Genomic DNA, 19,687 nt, shown 5'->3' with positions numbered 1-19,687 from the left:
ACTGAATTTATTCACTCTTGATAAGAGGAGATTAAGGGGGGATATACGGTAATCAACATGTACAAATATATAAGGGGTCCATATAGTGAACTTGGTGTCGAGTTATTCACTTTACAGTCAACAAAGAGGACAAGGGGGCACTCTTTACGTCTAGAGGAAAAGACATTTCATCTCCAAATACGGAAAGGTTTCTTCACAGTAAGAGCTGTGAAAATGCGGAATAGACTCCCTGCAGAGGTGGTTCTGGCCAGCTCAGTGGATTGCTTTAAGAAGGGCCTGGATTATTTCCCAAGTGTACATAATATAACTGGGTACTAACATTTATAGGTAAAGTTGATCCGGGGAAAATCCGATTGCCTCTGGGGGGGATCGGGAAGGAATTTTTTTTCCCCTGCTTTAGCAAATTGGATCATGCTCTGCTGCTGTTTGCCTTCCTGTGGATCAACTGTGGGTATAGAATTGGGTATATGGGATTGTATGATTGATATATATATATATATATATATATTATAATATAATTTTTTTTTTTGTGCTTGAACTGGATCTTTTTCAACCTGACTAACTATGTAAGATGTCTCTGAAATCGCACAAGTTCACCTGAACTCACACAATTTCATTCCCGCACTCAGTGTGAACCTAGGCAAAATATGAACAAAGCATATCCCTCTATAGTGTGTACTTGTGTAATTTCTGTCTGCTGCTTTTTTCATCTATCAGCATGAGTCGCCTAAGACAAGTTTTCCTGACACCAAGAGAAAAATGGTGACAGGGGAGGGACCTCCAGCTGATTGACAGCCTCAGCTCTGTTGCTGTGTGAAGGGGGTGGGGGGGTGGGTGGTGTCCCTCCTCTTCCCTCCCTTTTTTTTGCCTCCCTTTTTCCTCCCTTTTGCCTCCAATCATCTCTGAGTTTTCACACTGAGCTCTGCAAAGTGTAATTTCAGCTCTCTTCCCTTTTATCCCCCCCCCCCCCCCCCCCCCCCAGCTCAGATAAGCTTAATAAATTCTGCACTTTGAACTGATGAAGACAAGACTGCAGATAAACCAGTACAACTTATTTAGGAGGATTTGTTTCATCTCTGTGTATTACCTTAGGCCAGACACTGCATTGGGTATAGCTACTGATTTACAACCACTTTTATATTACTGGGCTTTTCATGACCAGTACTGGTGCATACAAGAAGCAGCTTGTTCTCCAGGAAGGGATTTCAGCACATATCACTTTTTATATATCTATTGTAACGGGAGTATTCTCATCAGTTACTATTTGGAATTTAGGTCCTCTGCAAAATGAGCTTATCAATTCAGTAGAACTCATATATTTTATGAGTCCTTTTAATACTAACTTATGAACACAGTTTATTATTTCACCCGATCGTGCTTCAGGATTGGTGATGTTTAGTTATATGAACTGTGAGTATGGTAAGTGTGGAGCATTAGTGGAATCCCTCAGCACGCCATTATAGTTGTATTACTAGACTGAGTGGTGTTAGAAGTACTCTGAGTGCATTATGGCTCCTCTGAGACTCTTATCTACGATCTGTTCTTGTTACTTGATCTCTTGCAGCATTTGAGTAGTGTAGCTTTCATTGACTGATCTGTCTGAACTACTAAACTCTTGATGGGACGATTGGCTCACTACATATGCAAAGAACCTTGCCTCCCTTTTTATGCCTGTACTCCTGTTTTATTAGCTCTGGCTGTGAGCGACTGGTTTTCACGATTGTTTAAGTATTTAGAACTTTGTTAAATGGCCGAGGAAATATGTACAAACGCCATTAAGTAGCTAAATCTCCTGCATTTAGAAAGTACACCAAACCCGCAGGATATAATTGAAGGCTGTGATTAAGTGTAGCAAACCTGCAGGTACAATGCACTGAAATCCTGGTTTGGGTAAACCACAGCACATCGGTGTGAAAGCAGCTACTATTATGCTCAGTGTATTGCTTCACACTGACCTGAAGATCTCTTCATTCCTGCTGCTGGAGACCGCTAGCCGGGATAAGAGGTGGAGTGCAGCTGGTATCACTCCGCATGGGACAGGAGCCGGAACTACGGAGGAGACATCCGCTTATGCGGCTCTTGCACTCTACTATAGCAGCAACTTTACAAGTAGCCCCTCAGCATTGCACTCTGATGCCCTGGAATGGGGGGTCCAAGCCCAGACTGCGATCTACTAGATCTACTGGTTGCTGACCCCATCTCTATAGTGTGTACTTGTCCTAATCCAGAGTACGAAGTGTCATTTCTGTCTGATGCTTCCTTCCTCTATCAGCATGAGTCACTTCTGATAAGTTTTCCTGACACCAAGAAAAAATGTTTGCTGTGTGACTGTGAAGGGGGTGTGACCCTTCCCTCCAATCAGCTCTTGGAGCTCTCCTCACTGAACTCTGCAGAGTGTAACTTCAGTTCTCCACCCACCACTGTGATTGGCTGTCATGTGATTGGGAAAACTCCAGAGTGCTAGTATGCATCGGGAGCTTTCAGGTAACCAGCAGCTACTGTGGCGGGAGTGCGCTCTCAGCGCGGTAAGTGTTTTACACATGACCGCATTTATGCGGCCTCACAGCATTAAAGTGGTTGTAAACCCTTACAAACCACTTTGACCTACAGGTAAGCCTAGATTAAGGCCTACCTGTAGGTCCAAGAAATATCTCCTAAACTGTATAGGTATTTACCTGAAGACCGCCACCACTGTCTACGGCGCATGCGCCGCAGACAGCGGCGCGCAGGCGCACTGCATAGGCCGCAGATCGCAGTGATATGCCGCGAGTGTCGGCTCCCGTGCACATGCGCGGGAGTGACGTCATCTCTGCTCCAGCCAATCACAGTGCCGGAGCAGCGAGACCCACCAAGAAGATGGACGCTCGAAACTACAGGGGACAGCGGTGACTTCGCTGGCTCCTGTGTCAGGTGACACATAATGGACTACTATGCGATGCATAGTAGTCCGTTATGCTTTACCTTTGCAGGGAATCATCTGTAAAAATATTGCAGAATGATCTCCTATTTGATAAATAAGGTCAGTTACTGGCCTCTGATGAAGCATGGATCCAATTTCCAGTGTTGGACAACCCCTCTGATAAACTAGTGACACGAGCGCGTTGAACGTGGGTTCCTGAGCAGAAACGGTATGCTTCATCACAGACCTCATCAAAAGTATTCCATAGACTATTTTTTATCTGTGAACACATCAGCTGATTTATGTGTGGCTGGCACTATGCCTGCACAGAGAACTGCCATGACCATGAACTTTTATTTGTATGCTGAATGAATATTAAAGAGGAATGCCGACTTTTATCATTCTTTCCATGTTATCTTGAAAACAGTTCAAAATGCCATTGTACGTTGTTTAATGAAATGAACCTTCTAAATTTAATTTTTAAAGACCAATCCGTATTGTTATCTGTAGCTTTAATACCACCCCTTTTTGGCACCATCAGATCTGTACCATGTGGCTACATAGAGGTTCTAGTACTATTAAAGCATTCTTGATCATTAACCACTTCAGCCCCGGAAGAATTTACCCTCTTCCTGACCAGAGCCCTTTTTGTGATTTGGCACTGCGACGCTTTAACTGACAATTGCGTGGTCGTGCGACGTGGTTCCCAAACAAAATTGGCGTTCTTTTTTTCCCACAAATAGAGCTTTCTTTTGGTGGTATTTGATCCCCTCTGCGGTTTTTATTTTTTGCGCTATAAACAAAAAAATAGAGCGACAATTTTGAAAAAAACACATTATTTTTTTAATTTTTACTATAATAAATATCCCCCCCAAAAAGGTATAAAAAAAAACATTATATTTTTTTCCTCAGTTTAGGACCGATACGTATTCTTTTACATATTTTTGATTTTAAAAAAATCGTGATAAGCGTTTTGATTGGTTTGTGCAAAAGTTAGATAGCATCTACAAAATAGGGAATAGTTTTATGGCATTTTTATTATTAATAAATATATATATAATCGTGACTGTGACATTATGGCGGACACATTGGACAATTTTGACACATTTTTGGAACCATTGGCATTAATACAGCGATCAATGCTTTAAAATTGCATTGATTACTATAAAAATGTCACTGGTAGTGAAGGGGTTAACCACTAGGGGGCGGAAAGGGGGTTAAGTGTGTCCTAGGGATGTGTTTCTAACTGACTTGGGGATGGGCTTGTATGACGTGACGCTGATCGCTGCTCCCGATGACAGGGAGCAGACTATCAGTATCCTGTCATTAGGCAGAACGGCGAGACGCTGTTTACATCGGCATCTCCCCGTTCTTGAGCTCCGTGACACAATCGCGGGTATCCCCACGGCGATCAGGTCCCGTGGTCACGGAGCTTGCGGCAGGTGCACGCACAGCGGGAATTTCAAAGGAAGGTACAGGTACGTTACTTTGCCCAGCCGTGCCCTTCTGCCAACGTATATATGCCGACAACGATTGGCAAGTGGTTGTAAACCCTTACGTATACTCAGTGAAGTGACTGGCCTCAGGTGATACAGAGATTAAACCAGTTCTCCTACATATGCTATACCTGGTTATCTGCAGTCTTCTTTTCTTTTCTCTACATCCATTCAAAGTCCAGAATTTATAAAGCTTGTCTGAGCTGTCGGAAAAAAAAGGGGGGGAGAGCTGAAGTTACTCTAGAGCTCAGCAAGCAGCGTTCCAACAGGTAATTGGAGGGAAAGGACTCACCTCCTCCCCTCCACGCAGCAACAGAGCCGAGGCTGTGCTTTAAAGGAGAAGTACAGTCAAAGCTCATCTGGATATACTTCTCTGTGGATCACAGGATTGCAGTTCGTTGTGCACTCGTGTGAACTGTTTTCAGCAGAGAGCGGGCCGAAGTCTGCTGTCTGCTGATGTTGGTCCAGGGCTCGGGCGTCAACCCGACTGTGAAGTTGGTATCTGCCTAGATGCCTGGACCGGCTGGCTGTGCAGAGAGCCGGTGACTGACAGTCAGCAGCTCTCTGCTTGCGGAGCTATGAGAACTGAGCGATCGGCGGTGTTCGATTGCTCAGTTCTTAGTGTTAGAGGCACTGGGGGACAGATCCACTTAGGTCTAAAGCTAAAAAAAAATAAAAAAAATAAAAAAAAACCCCACACATCTTTTAATTATTTTTGAGTCCCTAACGCAGATTCCTTTTACAGATCAGTAAAGTCAGAGATGTTTCAGGTCTGTCACTCTCAAAGTATTAGAAGACCGAGGATTTGCCTCTTGAAGTAAAATAATACATTTCAAATGAAAAATGTTAAAGCGCTCACACAGCTCCGGGGGGGGGGGTCCAGACTTGGAAAGGGTCCTGTGCATCTTTTGGCTCCAAATCGGGTGCAAATTCAGGTAGGAATTGGGACCTGAATTGGAGAACAGGGACCTCCGCCTGTGAGCCATGGACGCAGCATGTCTGAACCCAGCCTTATGCTAAACTAGTAACCTGTAAAGGCTTTAAAGTATTGCCTATAGAGATTTTTGTCGTTTGGCACCATTCCACAGGTGGATGCAGTTGCTTAGTGTAACATCATCTCTTAAATTGGGTATTTTTATAGTGTTTGTGAGCAATAACATTCATTAAAGTGTATTTTTTGCCAATAAATTGCATTTGAAAACTGCTGCACAAATACTGTGTAACCAAAAAATTGCAACACCCACCATTTTATTCTCTGGGGCCTCTGCAAAAAAAATATTATGTTTGGGGGTTGCAAGTAGTTTTCTTGCAAAAAAAAAAAAATACTGGTTTTTACATGTAGGCGAGAAATGTCAGAATTGGTCCCTGTAGGGAAGTAGTTAAAGGAGTTGTAAAGGCAAAAGTTTTTTTTTATCTTAATGCATTCTACGCATTAAGATAAAAAAAAAAAAAAAACCTTCTGTGTGTAGCAGCCTCCCCAGCATCCCCCAACACTTGAGCCTCATCTCTCTCCAGCGATATCCACAATTCCCTCGGCCGTCTGGGACTCTCCATTGGCTACCACAGCTGTCACTCAAAGTTAGTTAGCCAATCGGGGTAGAGAGGGGGCAGGGCCGAGCAGCAGCTGTGTGTCTGAATGGACACAAAGGACTGCAGCCCAGGTGCCCCTGTAGCAAGCCGCCGGTCTATGGGGGTACTCATCAAGGAAAGGGACCAGGGCCAGCGAAGAGGGACCCGGAAAGAGGAGGATCCAGGCTGCTCTGTGCTAAACCAACTGCAGAGGAGGCAAGTATAACATGTTTGTGTGTGTGTGTGTTTTTTTTTTTGAGGGGGGGGGGGGGGGGTTTAAAAACGAGACTTTACAATCACTTTAATTGTAGTAGGTGCCACAAGACCCCACATAAGCCTTTTAACTAGAAAAACATTAAAATCTTTGCAGTTGGTTAACTTCACACTTGCTGTGACTTTCTTTGTAGTTAAAGTGCCTTAACAGAATTTCTGTTTGTTCCTTCAGGTTTACATGAGGGATGTAAGCTCGGCCTTGTGGGTGAGTGGTTTAGACTCCAGCTACCTCCGTGAACAAATGCTGAATGAGCCACTGGTACGAGAAATGGTCCGAGAATGCACCAACATTCCCCTGAGCCAGCCTCAGCAAGGAGAGGCTGTCCTGGCCTCCTTCAAGCCCAGAGGCTATTCGGAATGCATTGTGACAGCGGGTGGAGAGGAACGAGTGTAGGTGACGCTTCTGTGCATGAAGTCTGTTTTATAATGTACCCCCTCCATTAAATGCTACAGCTTTCCTTCGTTTTTTTTTTTTTTTTTTTGGAATAGTTTTAGATGCACATATAAATAGACGAACCTGCATTAAAGACATTATCAATGTATGGTAAGGGGGGCGGCATCATTATACTGCGGCAGGTTGGCTCGTTCCTGTGAATCGCCGTCCCGTGAATCGCCACCCGCAATCGCTCCACGGAGAGCCAGAATGAGGATCTGCCAATGTAAACAAACAGATCCCTGTTCTGACAGGAGAGTACAGCGTGATCACTGTTCATAGTCACTAGAAACCAGATCTCTCTGTACTCCCAGTCAGTCCCCTCCTCTCCCCACAGTTAGAAACATCTCCAGGGAACACATTTAACTCCTTGATCAGCCCTAGTGTTAACCCCTTCCCTGCCAGTGTCATTTATACAGTAATCTGTGCATTTTTTATACTACTGATCACTGTATAAATGTCACTGGTCCCAAAAAAGTGTCCGATCTGTCCACCGCAATGTCGCAATACCGATTAAAAAAATCGCTTTCCACCGCCATTACTAGTAAAAAATAAATAAAAATGCCATAACTCTAGCCTCTATTTTGTAGAGGCTATAACTTTTGCGCAAACCAATCAATATACGCTTATTGCGCATATATATACATATTTGCGTGCATCAGTACAAATACAGCTGGTACAGTTACCAGTGGCTAACAGCTCCCGATTGCTGCGCGCAGTTGTGAGCTTTACGATCATGTGACTGCCGTGACAGCCAATCAGGACGATCACATGATCAGAAACTCCGCCCCACCTCCTGGCAGCCTAAACCCCTTAAAGGGCCGGGAGGCACTGGCTCCACGTGCCTAATGTGGAATGTATGTTCCTTGCTAAAGATTTTTTTTATTTTTTTTTGTCAAGTTGTTGGGGGTAACGTTCCACTTTAACAACTGTTTGTGGATTTAATACATGCTCCTTCTAGTGGTTAATCTACAAATTTGTATATTTGATAAGATAACAATATGTAAAAAATTTTTAAAGATTTGGGAAGAGTGGCGAGGGGCTACAGTGTTTCCTTGTAACTTGAGTCCTTCTTTTATTGTACTGATCACAAGTGTCACCAAGGATTTTTATATTTTACATATTATGGTTTTATTATTAAATATAAAGATTTGTATATTAAGCACTAGATGGGAGCAAATATTAAATCCATATGCAGGTAAATTTAATTTTTTTTTAGTTGCCACCAGATCAGGAATAGAGGGAAATTTTCCAATGGAGACACTTGTTCTATGAATACTGAGGGGGGGTCTCCCCCACATTGGAAAGATTTCCCTTTGCTTCCTTTTTGAGGCTGTATGACAGGAAGTGAAAGAATCTTCCTAATGAGACACAGATGGCAAAACAAAATGACCGTGGTGTAACCCTCCTCTACTATAACCAGAATGACTTTAAATAAAACACGCTGCAATAATACCTGAAAATACATGCTCACTAAAATGTGTTCTACAACGTGCAAACTTTGGTTTTTAATGTTTTTGGAAACAAGTTCTCGCGTGAAAGTTTGCCTTTTTATTTACTGCAAGGATTTTAACACGGGGAGATTTGATGAGACCGATGCATTTACCTTAAAGCGGGAGTCCGCCGGGAGTTCCGCCGTTTTTTTTTTTTTTTTTTTCTTAAAAGCCAGCAGCTTTAATTTCCCGGTTCCCTACTGCGCATGCGCGAGTCGCGCTGTGCAATAAGGATGGTCCCCGCTGTCTCTGGGATCCGTGTGTTTCCCAGCAGGCAGCGGGGGACTTTCGGAAAGGGGCGTAGATTCTGCGAAAAGGGGCGTACCTTCTGCAGAATCTATGCCGGATGTGGGTGCAGATACCTGTACTGTACAGGTACCTGCACCCCCCTCCACCCTGAAAGGTGCCAATTGTGGCGCCGGAGGAGGAGAGGATTCCAATGAGCGGAAGGTCCACTTTAGGGTGGACCTCCGCTTTAATGTGCTCCAAAAAATTGAGTGGCATTGTTTTATATAAGGTGGCATGGCTTGAATATCCAGAAACCAAGCCTAAATTTTACCTGGAAATTCAATCCTGGTTTTTTTTTTTTTTTTTTTTGGTCCCTCAATAATATAACTGTTGTGACAGCAATAGAGAGCTGTTGTCAGAGACCTTATGCTAGTTATCTGCGATCCTCTTGCTTTTGATACTTTTGAGTAAGAGATCTGGAACACATGTAGATAAGGACCTCTGGTTTTCCTGACCTGTATATGGGGTCTGAGTTGGTGACTCGGAAATCATTAAAGCACAGCAGCCAGGCAACTAGTATATTTAGGAGGAGGTCAGGCTTGGCAACCCTCTATATTTATAGCATGAGGTTTCCTTGGGCCATAGAGGTAAGTAAGGCTGACAGGTTCTCTTTTGAAGATGTTGGACCTCACCTTGTGAAGTAATAAATTATTTAAAATGGATTTGTCAAGAGAAAGGTATGGGCACTGCCATACTTGACTGTGTCTGACTACGGTGCAGTCATAGACCTTGAACAAGCATGCTATAAATGTGTCAGAATCCCTCCATTCCTGTATGTGTTTTAGGGAAGAAGCTTAGAAAGGATTAAAGCCACAGTATCGGGGAACTAGCAATCCTAAAGGCCACCTCCATTTTTAAAGTGGTTGTAAACCCTTACAACACACTTTGACCTACAGGTAAGCCTAGATTAAGGCTTACCTGTAGGTCCAAGAAATATCTCCTAAACCTATACGGTTTAGGAGATATTTGCCCGAAGACAGGCACTGCTGTCTATGGCGCATGCGCCGTAGACAGCGGCACGCAGGCGCACTGAGCGAGGCATTTTCAACGACGCAGATGGTGCGCGCGTCGGCTCCCGTGCGCATGTGCGGGAGAGACGTCATTGTGGCTTCGCTGAATGACAGCGGCGGAGCTGCGAGACCCCACCAAGAAGATGGATGCGGCGGACTACAGGGGACAGCGGTGACTTTGCTGGCTCCTGTGTCAGGTAAGTGACACATAATGGACTACTATGCGATGCATAGTAGTCCATTATGCTTTGCCTTTGCAGGGAATGAAAGAGGAAGTAAACTCATCAGGGTTTACTTCCTCTTTAAATAAAAAAAAAAAAACACCCTTGCAGTGGGGCTCCTACTAACCCCCACACTGCAAGTGTTATATGCTCATTCTGTCTAGGGGGTGTCACCTGGTTCTCTGCCCAAAGCTCTGGTCTGTGGGCATGGCCTTGGCACTGTCATACAGAATAGAGGGACTGTTATTGTATTGTACGTTGAGGAGTCCTGGAGTACACCCAGGACTGGTCGCAGCCTACAGAGCATCTGTAAGGAGCCTGCTGGACTGAGTAGTAAGGAAAGTTCCTAATACTCTGGCCCCAGACTAAACGATTTAAGCTGAACTCCGAGCAAAAAAAATAAATGTTTTCCCATGCAGTGGGACCCTGTCCACACTGCATGAGTTAACTGCTAGTTTTTTTTTTTGGGCTGAAACAACTAATCGATTAGTTGTCAATTAATCGATTACAATTTTCATAATCGATTAATCGGCCAGTAACAAAGTGGGGTTAAAGTTAATGAGTCTGATGATATTTACCAGATTGACCCTTTAAGAGTATATATCTCCTCTAATAGTATATACACTCTAATAGTATAAACACTATATCTCTTCACTAATTTTATATGCAGTATATCTCTCCTCTAATGGTATATACAGTTTATCTCTCCTAATAGTTTATACAGTATCTCTCCTCTAATAGTATATGCAGTATATCTCTCCTCTAATAATATATACAGTATCTCTCCTCTAATAGTATATGCAGTATATCTCTCCTCTAATAATATATACAGTATCTCTCCTCTAATAGTATATACAGTATATAGCCTATAATAGTGTATATAGCCTATAATAGTATATACAGTATATCTCTAATAGTGTATATATCCCCTCTAATATATACAGTATATCTCTTCTGTCTGTTATTCTCAGAGTGGATTAGATATTTTGCTCCCTAACCATATAGCTATTTATATTTACCACTGTATATAGAGATATTTAGGAATAAATTGCCTTTTTTTTTTTTTTTTAAACTTTACATATTAACTAAATTATACACCACACTTTTAAGGTTATTAACCGATTAATCAAAACAATAATCGGTCAACTAATCCTTAGTAGCAGCCCTCGTTTTTTTGTCTAGGGGAGAGAAAAGCTGAGATGTACTTACCTGAACCTCCAATCCTCCCAGCACAAGACTGGTCCGGCTCCCCTGCACTCCATTGGTCTTGACTAGTGGACCGTTCCCGACGTCATCACATCCAGAGCAGGTTCCATAGACCAGGAAAAGTTCACCGCTAGGGGAGTGAGTATATGCTTCCCGCTCACCCCTAGACGAAACAAACAGTCCCCACTGCATGGATAAAAAAAAAAAAAAATGTGATGTATATAAACTATCCACCATTACAGTGTTGGTTCATAACAAAACACTGCAAGGGTTAAAGCCCAACTCCAGGCAAATTATATATATATATATATATATATATATATATATATATATATATATATATATATATATATATATATATATATATATATATATATATTTGCCTGGAGTTGGGCTTTTTAACCCTTGCAGTGTTTTTTGTTATGAACCAACACTGTAATGGTGGATAGTTTATCTTCCTGGAGTGGGGCTTTAGGAACGAGATCATGACGTGGCCACTTTAAAATATTAGACTAACTTCTGAATAGCAATAACTAGACTGGCATGAAAACTGCTCACAAAGGCTACATCTCAGGTTCACCAGAGGATAACGCTGCAGATGCATTTTAAGTCTACCGCTGCCAAACACAAAGGATTTGTGAAAATCCCTGGAGATTCCTCCATTCAAACAAATTGCCAATGAAGATGTAATGCTTATTGTAGGAAAGTAACAGAATAAATAAATCTGAAATGTCTCTGCCCTTTTAAGGTCTCGGAAGCCATTGGCCAATGTTCGTTGTATGTGCCCTCTGTATGATCGCAACAGACAATTATGGATTGAGCTAGCCCCTCTAAGCATACCAAGAATCAATCATGGGGTTTTATCTGCAGGTAGGTCGCCTCATTGATGCAAGTTTGTTTTTTAAAGTATAAAATGCTAGAGATGTATGTTCCTGCACTTGCCTTCTGCATAATGTAATGTCTTTTTGAAAAGATCACTGAATGTATCGACAATACAAGTGGTAACTCTGTATCCAGTTCCAAAGTTTCAACAATATTTATCTCTATCCTGAAGAGTGTACCCTATATCGACTACTGTTGCTGTGCAAGCATCCTACCTTTCATATGTATGAAACATGTCAAGTGTCTAGAGAACAATAGAGGAGTACTGGGCTTATAGTGGTGCCAATAACGATATTCATTAAAATATAAAATTTACAAACTTCTATTGATAGTTAAAACATGATCATTTTAGAAAGAACAAGGTTAAAATCTATGTCCATAATGTTTTCATATTGATATCTTGCGTACTTGCTCGTGTTATGGTTTCTATTCCTGACATGTTTCGCCAATGATGGCTTCCTCGGGGGACTTGAAGACCACTAAAGGCTGGATTCCTGAGGGCTATCTGGACAAGTTTTTAACACGGTTGCAGATTGATTTGCAGCAGTGGTCTCTGGTTCAGATCCTCTCAGTTTAATCTATTGTTTTTCTACTATACTGGTCCATATATGTCTCCTGTAGTCCCATGGTGTCCTCTCTCCAGTCTTTCAATGCAGGTGGACAGGTGGGAGTCTGTTTGGTGATTGCTTGGTCCTTAAATCATTAGTGGTCTTCAAGTCCACTGAGGAAGCCATCATTGGTACAACATGTCGGGAATAGACGCATAACACAATTATTTACCTAAGATATCAGTATGGACATGTAGATTTCAACCTTGTTCTTTCTAAAATCATGTTTTAACTATGTATCATTAAAATTCAGTAAATTGTAATATTTTGATGAATATTGTTATTGGCAAAGCTATAATCCCAGTACTTGTTCTCTATACCATTTTTGGGATGTGGTGCTTTATCATATTGTGGCCCAGTGTCTCTGGGACTTTAAATCCCACACAGCAACATTAATTAGTGTTGCGTCATATCACAACTTGTGATATGGGGCTTTTTTTTCTCAGAAAATAGGTGCAGGTACTCGACCACGACTTCCCAAAACCCCACACCCTCCAAATCGCATCAAATAGTGGGTGTGGTCAAATGTTACATCCATTATTTGGGTGTAACATGCTCCAGACCTGCCCCCCGTGACAGCAGGCAGGGGCTCTTCTACTCTCACCCACTGTCACATTTCGAAATTAGCGTGGACATGTGGGATCCACCCACATGGCTGCGTCATTCAGTCACCGAGATCTGTGAATAAGAGGACTACAAATATTGTCAGCCCGTTGGGGCTGATGTCTTTTAGTTCTTGAACTGCAAGGGCATTGATGAGCGCTCTCATAGTTCACTCACGGGCCCTGCAGCTTGTCAACAGTCAACTCACATCGGAGGTACAGGCTGAAAGCTGCAGGATCCTGACATTGCTCTGCTTTTCACAGGTGAGGGCTTTTTATTTTTTATTTATTTATTTATTTTTTAATGTTGAGGGGTTTGCCTTGTCTCTTTTTGGGAATATTTTCCATCATTTCTCCTCCCAGAGGCTCAACTATAAGCAAGAGGAAATCTTCTCTGATATAGTAGTCCACAAAACAGGTGTCATTGAAAGATTCCTCCTCTATTCATAATCATCCAGTGACAACTGTACATTTTGGCTTTTGCCATCATTATTCCTCCCATTTGCAGTGATCGCTAGGATAAATATAGAGTCTTTCTATCTCGCTATCTCTCTCTATCTCGCTATCTCGCTATCTCTCTCGCTTGACCAAGGTGGTAACTCTTCCCTATCAGATTTATTAACACCCTTTATTAGTTGAGCTTTTTGACACTTTGTTTTTCCCATTATTATATATGCTGTATGTTTTCTGAACAAGTATGTAATGTTGTGAATTAATTACATTTTTCTTTTTTGATGTTCAGTTTGCTCTTCATACTATACAAATCCTTTTTCTTTTCTTTTTTAAATAACAAACGTCACATTTGCCTGCTTTGTGCAGTAGTTTTGTACAGAGCAGCCCCGATCTTCTTCTTCTTTGGTCCCCCACCGCCACTTTTGGCTCCTGCTGACTGCCCCAGAGTAAGCAACTTGCTGTGGGGACACCCAAGCAGGCTCCCTCTTGAGCCGCTGCTCTGCGTGTCCATTAACACACAGAGCCACAGCTCAGCCTGCCCCCTCTCTCTCTCTGTGACTGACAGCAGCAAGGAGCCAGTGGCTCTCGCTTGTCTCAGCCAATGAGAAGGGGGAAGTCCCCAAAGAGCCAAGGCTCCTGTACACATCACTGGATCACAATGGGGTTCAGGTAAGTATTAAGGGAGCTGCTGCATCTTGAGCCTTTAGAACCACTTTAAAGCCATAAGAGTTAATGCCAGGTATACGCTGAGGTGTGTTTTGCTTTTGTGTTGGCAGAGGGTTTTTTGTTTGTTCTTGGAGGACAGAATGAAAACGGCGATACTCTGAGTTCTGGGGAGCAGTATGATCCAGATGCCAATGCCTGGAGCCCACTACCACCTATGCTTGAGGTAACCTATTAGCAGTAATTAGAGTTAATGCTACCGCAACACTTTTTTAGGATTTCTCTAATTGAAAAGAACATGTTAAACCTCCTGTAAACAGAAATATTTTGTCAATAAACGATCGGCTCCACCCAAACCACTCCTGTAGATTTAGGATGGCATAGGACAGTGATTGAAAAGGCAGTACTGCTCTGTGATATCTTGTTGTGGTAGAGTTAGACCCAGTTTAATTTTTTAATTTTTTTTATAAGATCTTTTTTTATTGAGTTTTTCATAAGCATACAGACCTCCCCATGCAGGCCAAACATTACCCACACAGGGGCACATTCCTGCTGCGGCAACAGGCCACAGCAAGGCACATCCTATAACAAACAACAATCTACCTCTGAGGCAGCAACATGCCGCAACATATCAGAGCAACACAACTTAACCATACCTATCTAACCCCCAATATGGGGAGAGGTTAGCTCAGGAGATTCTGTGCACAAAGGTAAAATTACAGGATAATATGACATAAGAGTATTTGGGTCAGTCTATCCGCATACTAACATCACATTGTTAACCTAGGAATTGTCTACTGCAGCAGTTGCCATAGTGTCATCGTCTAACCAGCAGGACCACACCTTCTCAAATTTTTGCGGGCAACCCCTGCCTGAGTAGGTGGCTTTATAAAGGGGCAAACTGGCGTTTTACCAGGTTTTTCCAGAACTTGAGGGGGGGGGGGGGGGGTCGATAGACCCAGTTTCGTTGACCAATCGCCAGCCCAGGCAAGTACTCCATAACCAGAAATCCATTAAAAGGCAGATAATCCAGCATTGTTTTCAAGAAAAAAATTAGGTCATCTAATATTTTTAGAATGACTTGCTGAAAAGTCATGCTATTGATCTGTCCACACAACATTGGAGTGGAACGCCAGAGGAACTGGTTGATCACACAGTTAAAGTGATACTAAACACATTTCGTTTAATTTAAATTGTCCCTTTTATTTCTGTATATAGATGATGGCACTTTAATTATTTTAATAATAAAAAAAAAGACATCTAGTACCTCTTTTCCTAATCAATAACTAGTTGTCACATGACCCGGCTCTTTCCCAGCCTGTCTGCAGGGAAGCATAAGCAGGAGGAGCTTCTAGTCCTCTGCTGCTGGTCACATGTTTAGAAAAAAAACAACCTTTGGGATAAAGCATAAAAATAAATAATATCAATAAACAACATATTTGAAATCAAAGCGTTATTTTTTGGCAATAACATGGTGTGGGCGGATTTCTGTGTCACACCCCTCCAGCCTGTGTCCTAGAATACGGGGGAGGTGAATCCTCCATCAATCTACATGTAATATCCAGCTCTCGTTGTGTTTAGCTGGTTGGTAGCATGGAGGAGGGAGAGAGCTGCTATTTACCACTGTGTATATACACCAACATGTGTGAGACTAAAGTCACTTGGGCTTCTCAGGTGTAATGGGGAGGAAATGCTCAGAGTAGAAATGCACTTAAAACTGAGCATGTGCGCTAGCTGCCAACACTGCTCTGCAATATCTCTAACTGTAGTGGGGACATGGACAGTAGGGGGAGACAGAAACAGCAGATAGACCAGGTTTTTTTTTTTTGTTTTTTTTTTTTTTTTTTTTTTAATGCAGAAAAAAAAATCCCATAGTGGCCAAGTATGGACAGCATTTGCTAGTTTTTTTTATAGTGTGGGTTTAATGATATGTAAATGAGCCATTTTATTGTCAAAACAATTTTAGTCTTGTGATTTACACATCTCTCAAACGGTGTGTGTGTGTAAAAAGATTACTTCTGGGTCAGATACAGTGCCTTGCAAAAGTATTCACACCCCTTGAAATTTTCCACATTCTTTCATGTTGGAACCGAAAACGTAAATGTATTTTATTGGGATTTTATGTGATAGGCCAACACAACGTGGCACATAATTGTGAAAAGGAAAATGATAAATGATTTTCAATTTTTATTATTTTTTTTTTTTTTATTTTTTTTACAAATATCTGAAAAGTGTGGCTTGCATTTGTATTCAGCCTCCTTTAATCTGATACTACTAACTAAAATCTAGTGTAACCTATTGCCTTCAGAAGTCACCTAATCAATAAAGTCCAACTGTGTGTAATTTAAAGGAGTTGTAAATGCAGAAGTTTTTTGTTTTGTTTTATCTTGATGCATTCTATGCATTAAGATAAAAAAAAACCTTTTGTGTGTAGCAGCCTCCCCAGCCCCCTTATACTTACCTGAGCCCCATCTCTGTCCAGCGATGTCCACAAGTCCCTCGCCATCCAAGATTCTCCCTACTGATTGGCTAAGACGCAGCAGTGACACCATTGGCTCCCACGGCTGTCAATAAAAGTCAGTTAGCCAATAAGGGGAGAGAGGGGACGGAGCCAAACGTCAGCTCCGTGTCTGAATGGACACAGGAAGCTGTGACTTGGCTTGGGTGCCCCCATAGCAAGCTGCTTCTGTGGAGGTACTCAACTGGGGGGAGGCGCGGGACCTGAGAAGAGGAGGGTCCAGGCTGCCCTATGCAAAACCAACTGCACAGAACTGGTAAGTATATTCTCTCTAGACCAGGGGTCTCCAAACTTTATAAACAAAAGGCCAGAATACTGCCCTTCAGTCCTTAGGGGGTCCAGACTGTGGCCAGCAAAGGTAGAATATACCCCAGCGTCAGTGGAAGTAGACAATGTCTCAGACTTGGTGGTCAGTGGAGGAATAGTCCCCCCATCATTGGTATTCGTTTGAGGAATGGTGCCTCATCATTGGTGTCGTGGAAGGAATAGTGGGAGGACCTTTGGAGTCAGTGGAAGCAATCGTGCCCCATTGTTGGTGTCAGTTGGAGGAATAGTTCCTCATATCAGTGGGAATAACAGAGCCTCATAGCAGTGGTGGGAACAGTGCCCCAAGGGCTGGATAAAAGCAAGCAAAGGGCTGCATCTGGCCCATGGACTGTAGTTTGGAGACAACTGCTATAGACCAAAAGAGCATTGTACTATGTACTGGTTTTAATCTGTTTACTCACACCAAAGTTCAACTTTTAACAGGAGTTTTGTACTTCTTTGAGTTGCAAATGTGTTCTTTAAAGCGGGAGTCCGCCGGGACTCCACGTGTTGTTTTTTTTTTTTTTTTTTTTTAAAAGCCAGCAGCTACAAATACTGCAGCTGCTGACTTTTAAAATAGTGACACTTACCTGTCCAGCGCGCCCGCGATGTCGACACCCGAAGCCGATCTCTAGATCGTCTCTCGGGTGCTGCCGCCACCATCTTGGGTATGGGAATCAGGAAATGGAGCCTTTCGGCTTCATTTCCCGGTTCCCTACTGCGCATGCGCGAGTCGCGCTGCGCAATAAGGACGGTCCCCGCTGCCTCTGGGATCTGTGTGTTTCCCAGCAGGCAGCGGGGCACTTGCGGAAAGGGGCGGGCACTTGCGGAAAGGGGCGTAATGTACGCCCCTTTCCGCAGAGAGCTATCCCGGAAGTGGGTGCAGATACCTGTACTGTACAGGTATCTGCACCCCCCTGAAAGGTGCCAATTGTGGCGCCGGAGGGGGGGAGGGTTCTGATGAGCGGAAGGTCCACTTTAGGGTGGACCTCCGCTTTAATAAGTTGTATAATAAAAATAAATAGATATATAGCTATATAGAAATCATTTTTGATTTGTGTTCTGTAATGTAATCACAGGCCAGAACCTTCTTGGGCCCAGGAATCGGGAAATTATATCTGATCCTTGCTCTGATTTGCTCATTGCTTAGACTGCCAAGTTTTTTTCACTAAGGCTTGGTTCACACTAGTGCTTTTCCATAGTCGCACGATTTCCAGTGCGACTTTGATGCAACTTTACACTCTGGCACTCAAGTCGCATCAAAGTAGCGCAGGAACCTTTTCAAAGTCACAAAGATTGGAACGCATGCCATTAAAATCGGTGGGCTGCGACTTGTCTTGCGACTTCGTTTTCCAAAGTCGCATGACAAGTCACACTTGTGTGAACGGAGCCTAAGTGCAGAACATTTATTTATGCTCCCAGCTCAGTAAACTGTTATGCAAGTATAAGACCATAGTAAGTAATAATGTATGTCTGCTCCAATAGGAAAGACACAGTTTTGGTGTTGTAGAAATTGATGGCGTAGTCTATGTTCTGGGAGGAGAAGACGGGGATCGTGAGTTAATCTCTATGGAGTCCTATGACACCTGTACGAAAACCTGGAGCAAGCAGCAAAATATGACTATGGTGCGAAAGGTATGTCTGATCTGCTTACTATTTATTTACCACATTCTAGATGATTTGATGTACACTTATTTAACCACTTCCCACCCGGCCAATGCACATATACGGCCGGGTGGGAGCCGCCTACTCCTGATAGGACTTCAGGAACGTCCATCAGGAGGAGCGGGATCGCGCGCGCGTGCCCGCGCAGCGGCGCGATCCCGATGCGCCCGTGTCACCCGGACACGGCGCATCTCAGATCGGCAGGAGGGCTCTGTGATTGGCCCTCCTGATCACATGACGGCCGTGTCCAATCACGGCCGTCATGTGATGTAAACAAACAGCCGGTTGCTAGGCAATCGGCTCCTCCTCTCCTCACACAGAAGTCATCGCTGTGGAGAGGAGAGCAGATCGCTGCAGCCGGCTGCTGATCAGTGAGTATGAGCTGCTTTTTACAGCTTTTTACTCACTGATCACCAGTCTAGTGTACACAGTAAACACACCACACAGTAAACACATCACACAGTATAAACACAATGTCCCCACACATGTCCCCAAAACATACATGTCCCCAAATAATAAAAACACATGTCCCTAATAATAAAAACATGTCCCCCACATATGTCCCACTAAAATCACATGTCCCAATGATTATCTGCACACATATGTACGTGATCACCTGCACACATATGTACATGATCATTTGCGTACATATGTCCGTGATCACACAAACCAATTATTATACACTTAACGGATTTTTTTTTTACCAAAAACATGTAGCAGAATACATTTTGGCTTAAATTTATGACAAAATTTGATTTTATTGGATTTTTATTGAAGTAGAAAAAAGAAAATATTGTTTTTTTTTTTCCAAATTTCCGCTTTTTTGCGCTTATATCGCAAAAAATAAAAAACGGAGTCGTGAATAAATACCACCAAAATAAAGCTCTATTTGTGCGAACAAAATGATAAAAATTTCATTTGGGTACAGTGTAGCATGACCGCGCAATTGTCACTGAAAGCGCTAGAGCGCTGAAAGCTGAAAATTGGGCTGGGAAGGAAGGGGGCGAAAGTGCCCTGTATTGAAGTGGTTAAATTGTAAGCAATAAGCAGACTTGTTCTGCAGGCACACAGACTAGGGACAACATAAGATTTAAAGATATTG

General features: G+C 42.8%; 1 protein-coding gene and 1 long non-coding RNA gene across 2 annotated transcripts in view; one reads left to right on the top strand and one right to left on the bottom strand.

Moving 5' to 3' along the window:
* The window catches only part of LOC143930388 (uncharacterized), a 66,451-nt gene that overhangs the window by 13,390 nt on the left and 33,374 nt on the right, over positions 1 to 19,687 (bottom strand). The gene's annotated exons all lie outside the window — the stretch shown is intronic.
* GAN (gigaxonin) overlaps positions 1 to 19,687 on the top strand; it is a 62,017-nt gene that overhangs the window by 16,320 nt on the left and 26,010 nt on the right. The window contains exons 4-7 of the mRNA XM_077454665.1: positions 6,410 to 6,627; positions 11,637 to 11,758; positions 14,210 to 14,322; positions 18,406 to 18,555. Of these exons, the coding sequence (XP_077310791.1) occupies positions 6,410 to 6,627; positions 11,637 to 11,758; positions 14,210 to 14,322; positions 18,406 to 18,555 (603 nt within the window). The remainder of the gene's footprint in view (positions 1 to 6,409; positions 6,628 to 11,636; positions 11,759 to 14,209; positions 14,323 to 18,405; positions 18,556 to 19,687) is intronic.

This window comes from Lithobates pipiens, unplaced genomic scaffold, assembly GCF_037356315.1.
Source record: "Lithobates pipiens isolate NorthernLeopardFrog02 unplaced genomic scaffold, aLitPip1_a1.2 Scaffold_10, whole genome shotgun sequence".
NCBI lineage: Eukaryota > Metazoa > Chordata > Amphibia > Anura > Ranidae > Lithobates > Lithobates pipiens.
This window is presented reverse-complemented; position numbering and strand designations above follow the sequence as displayed.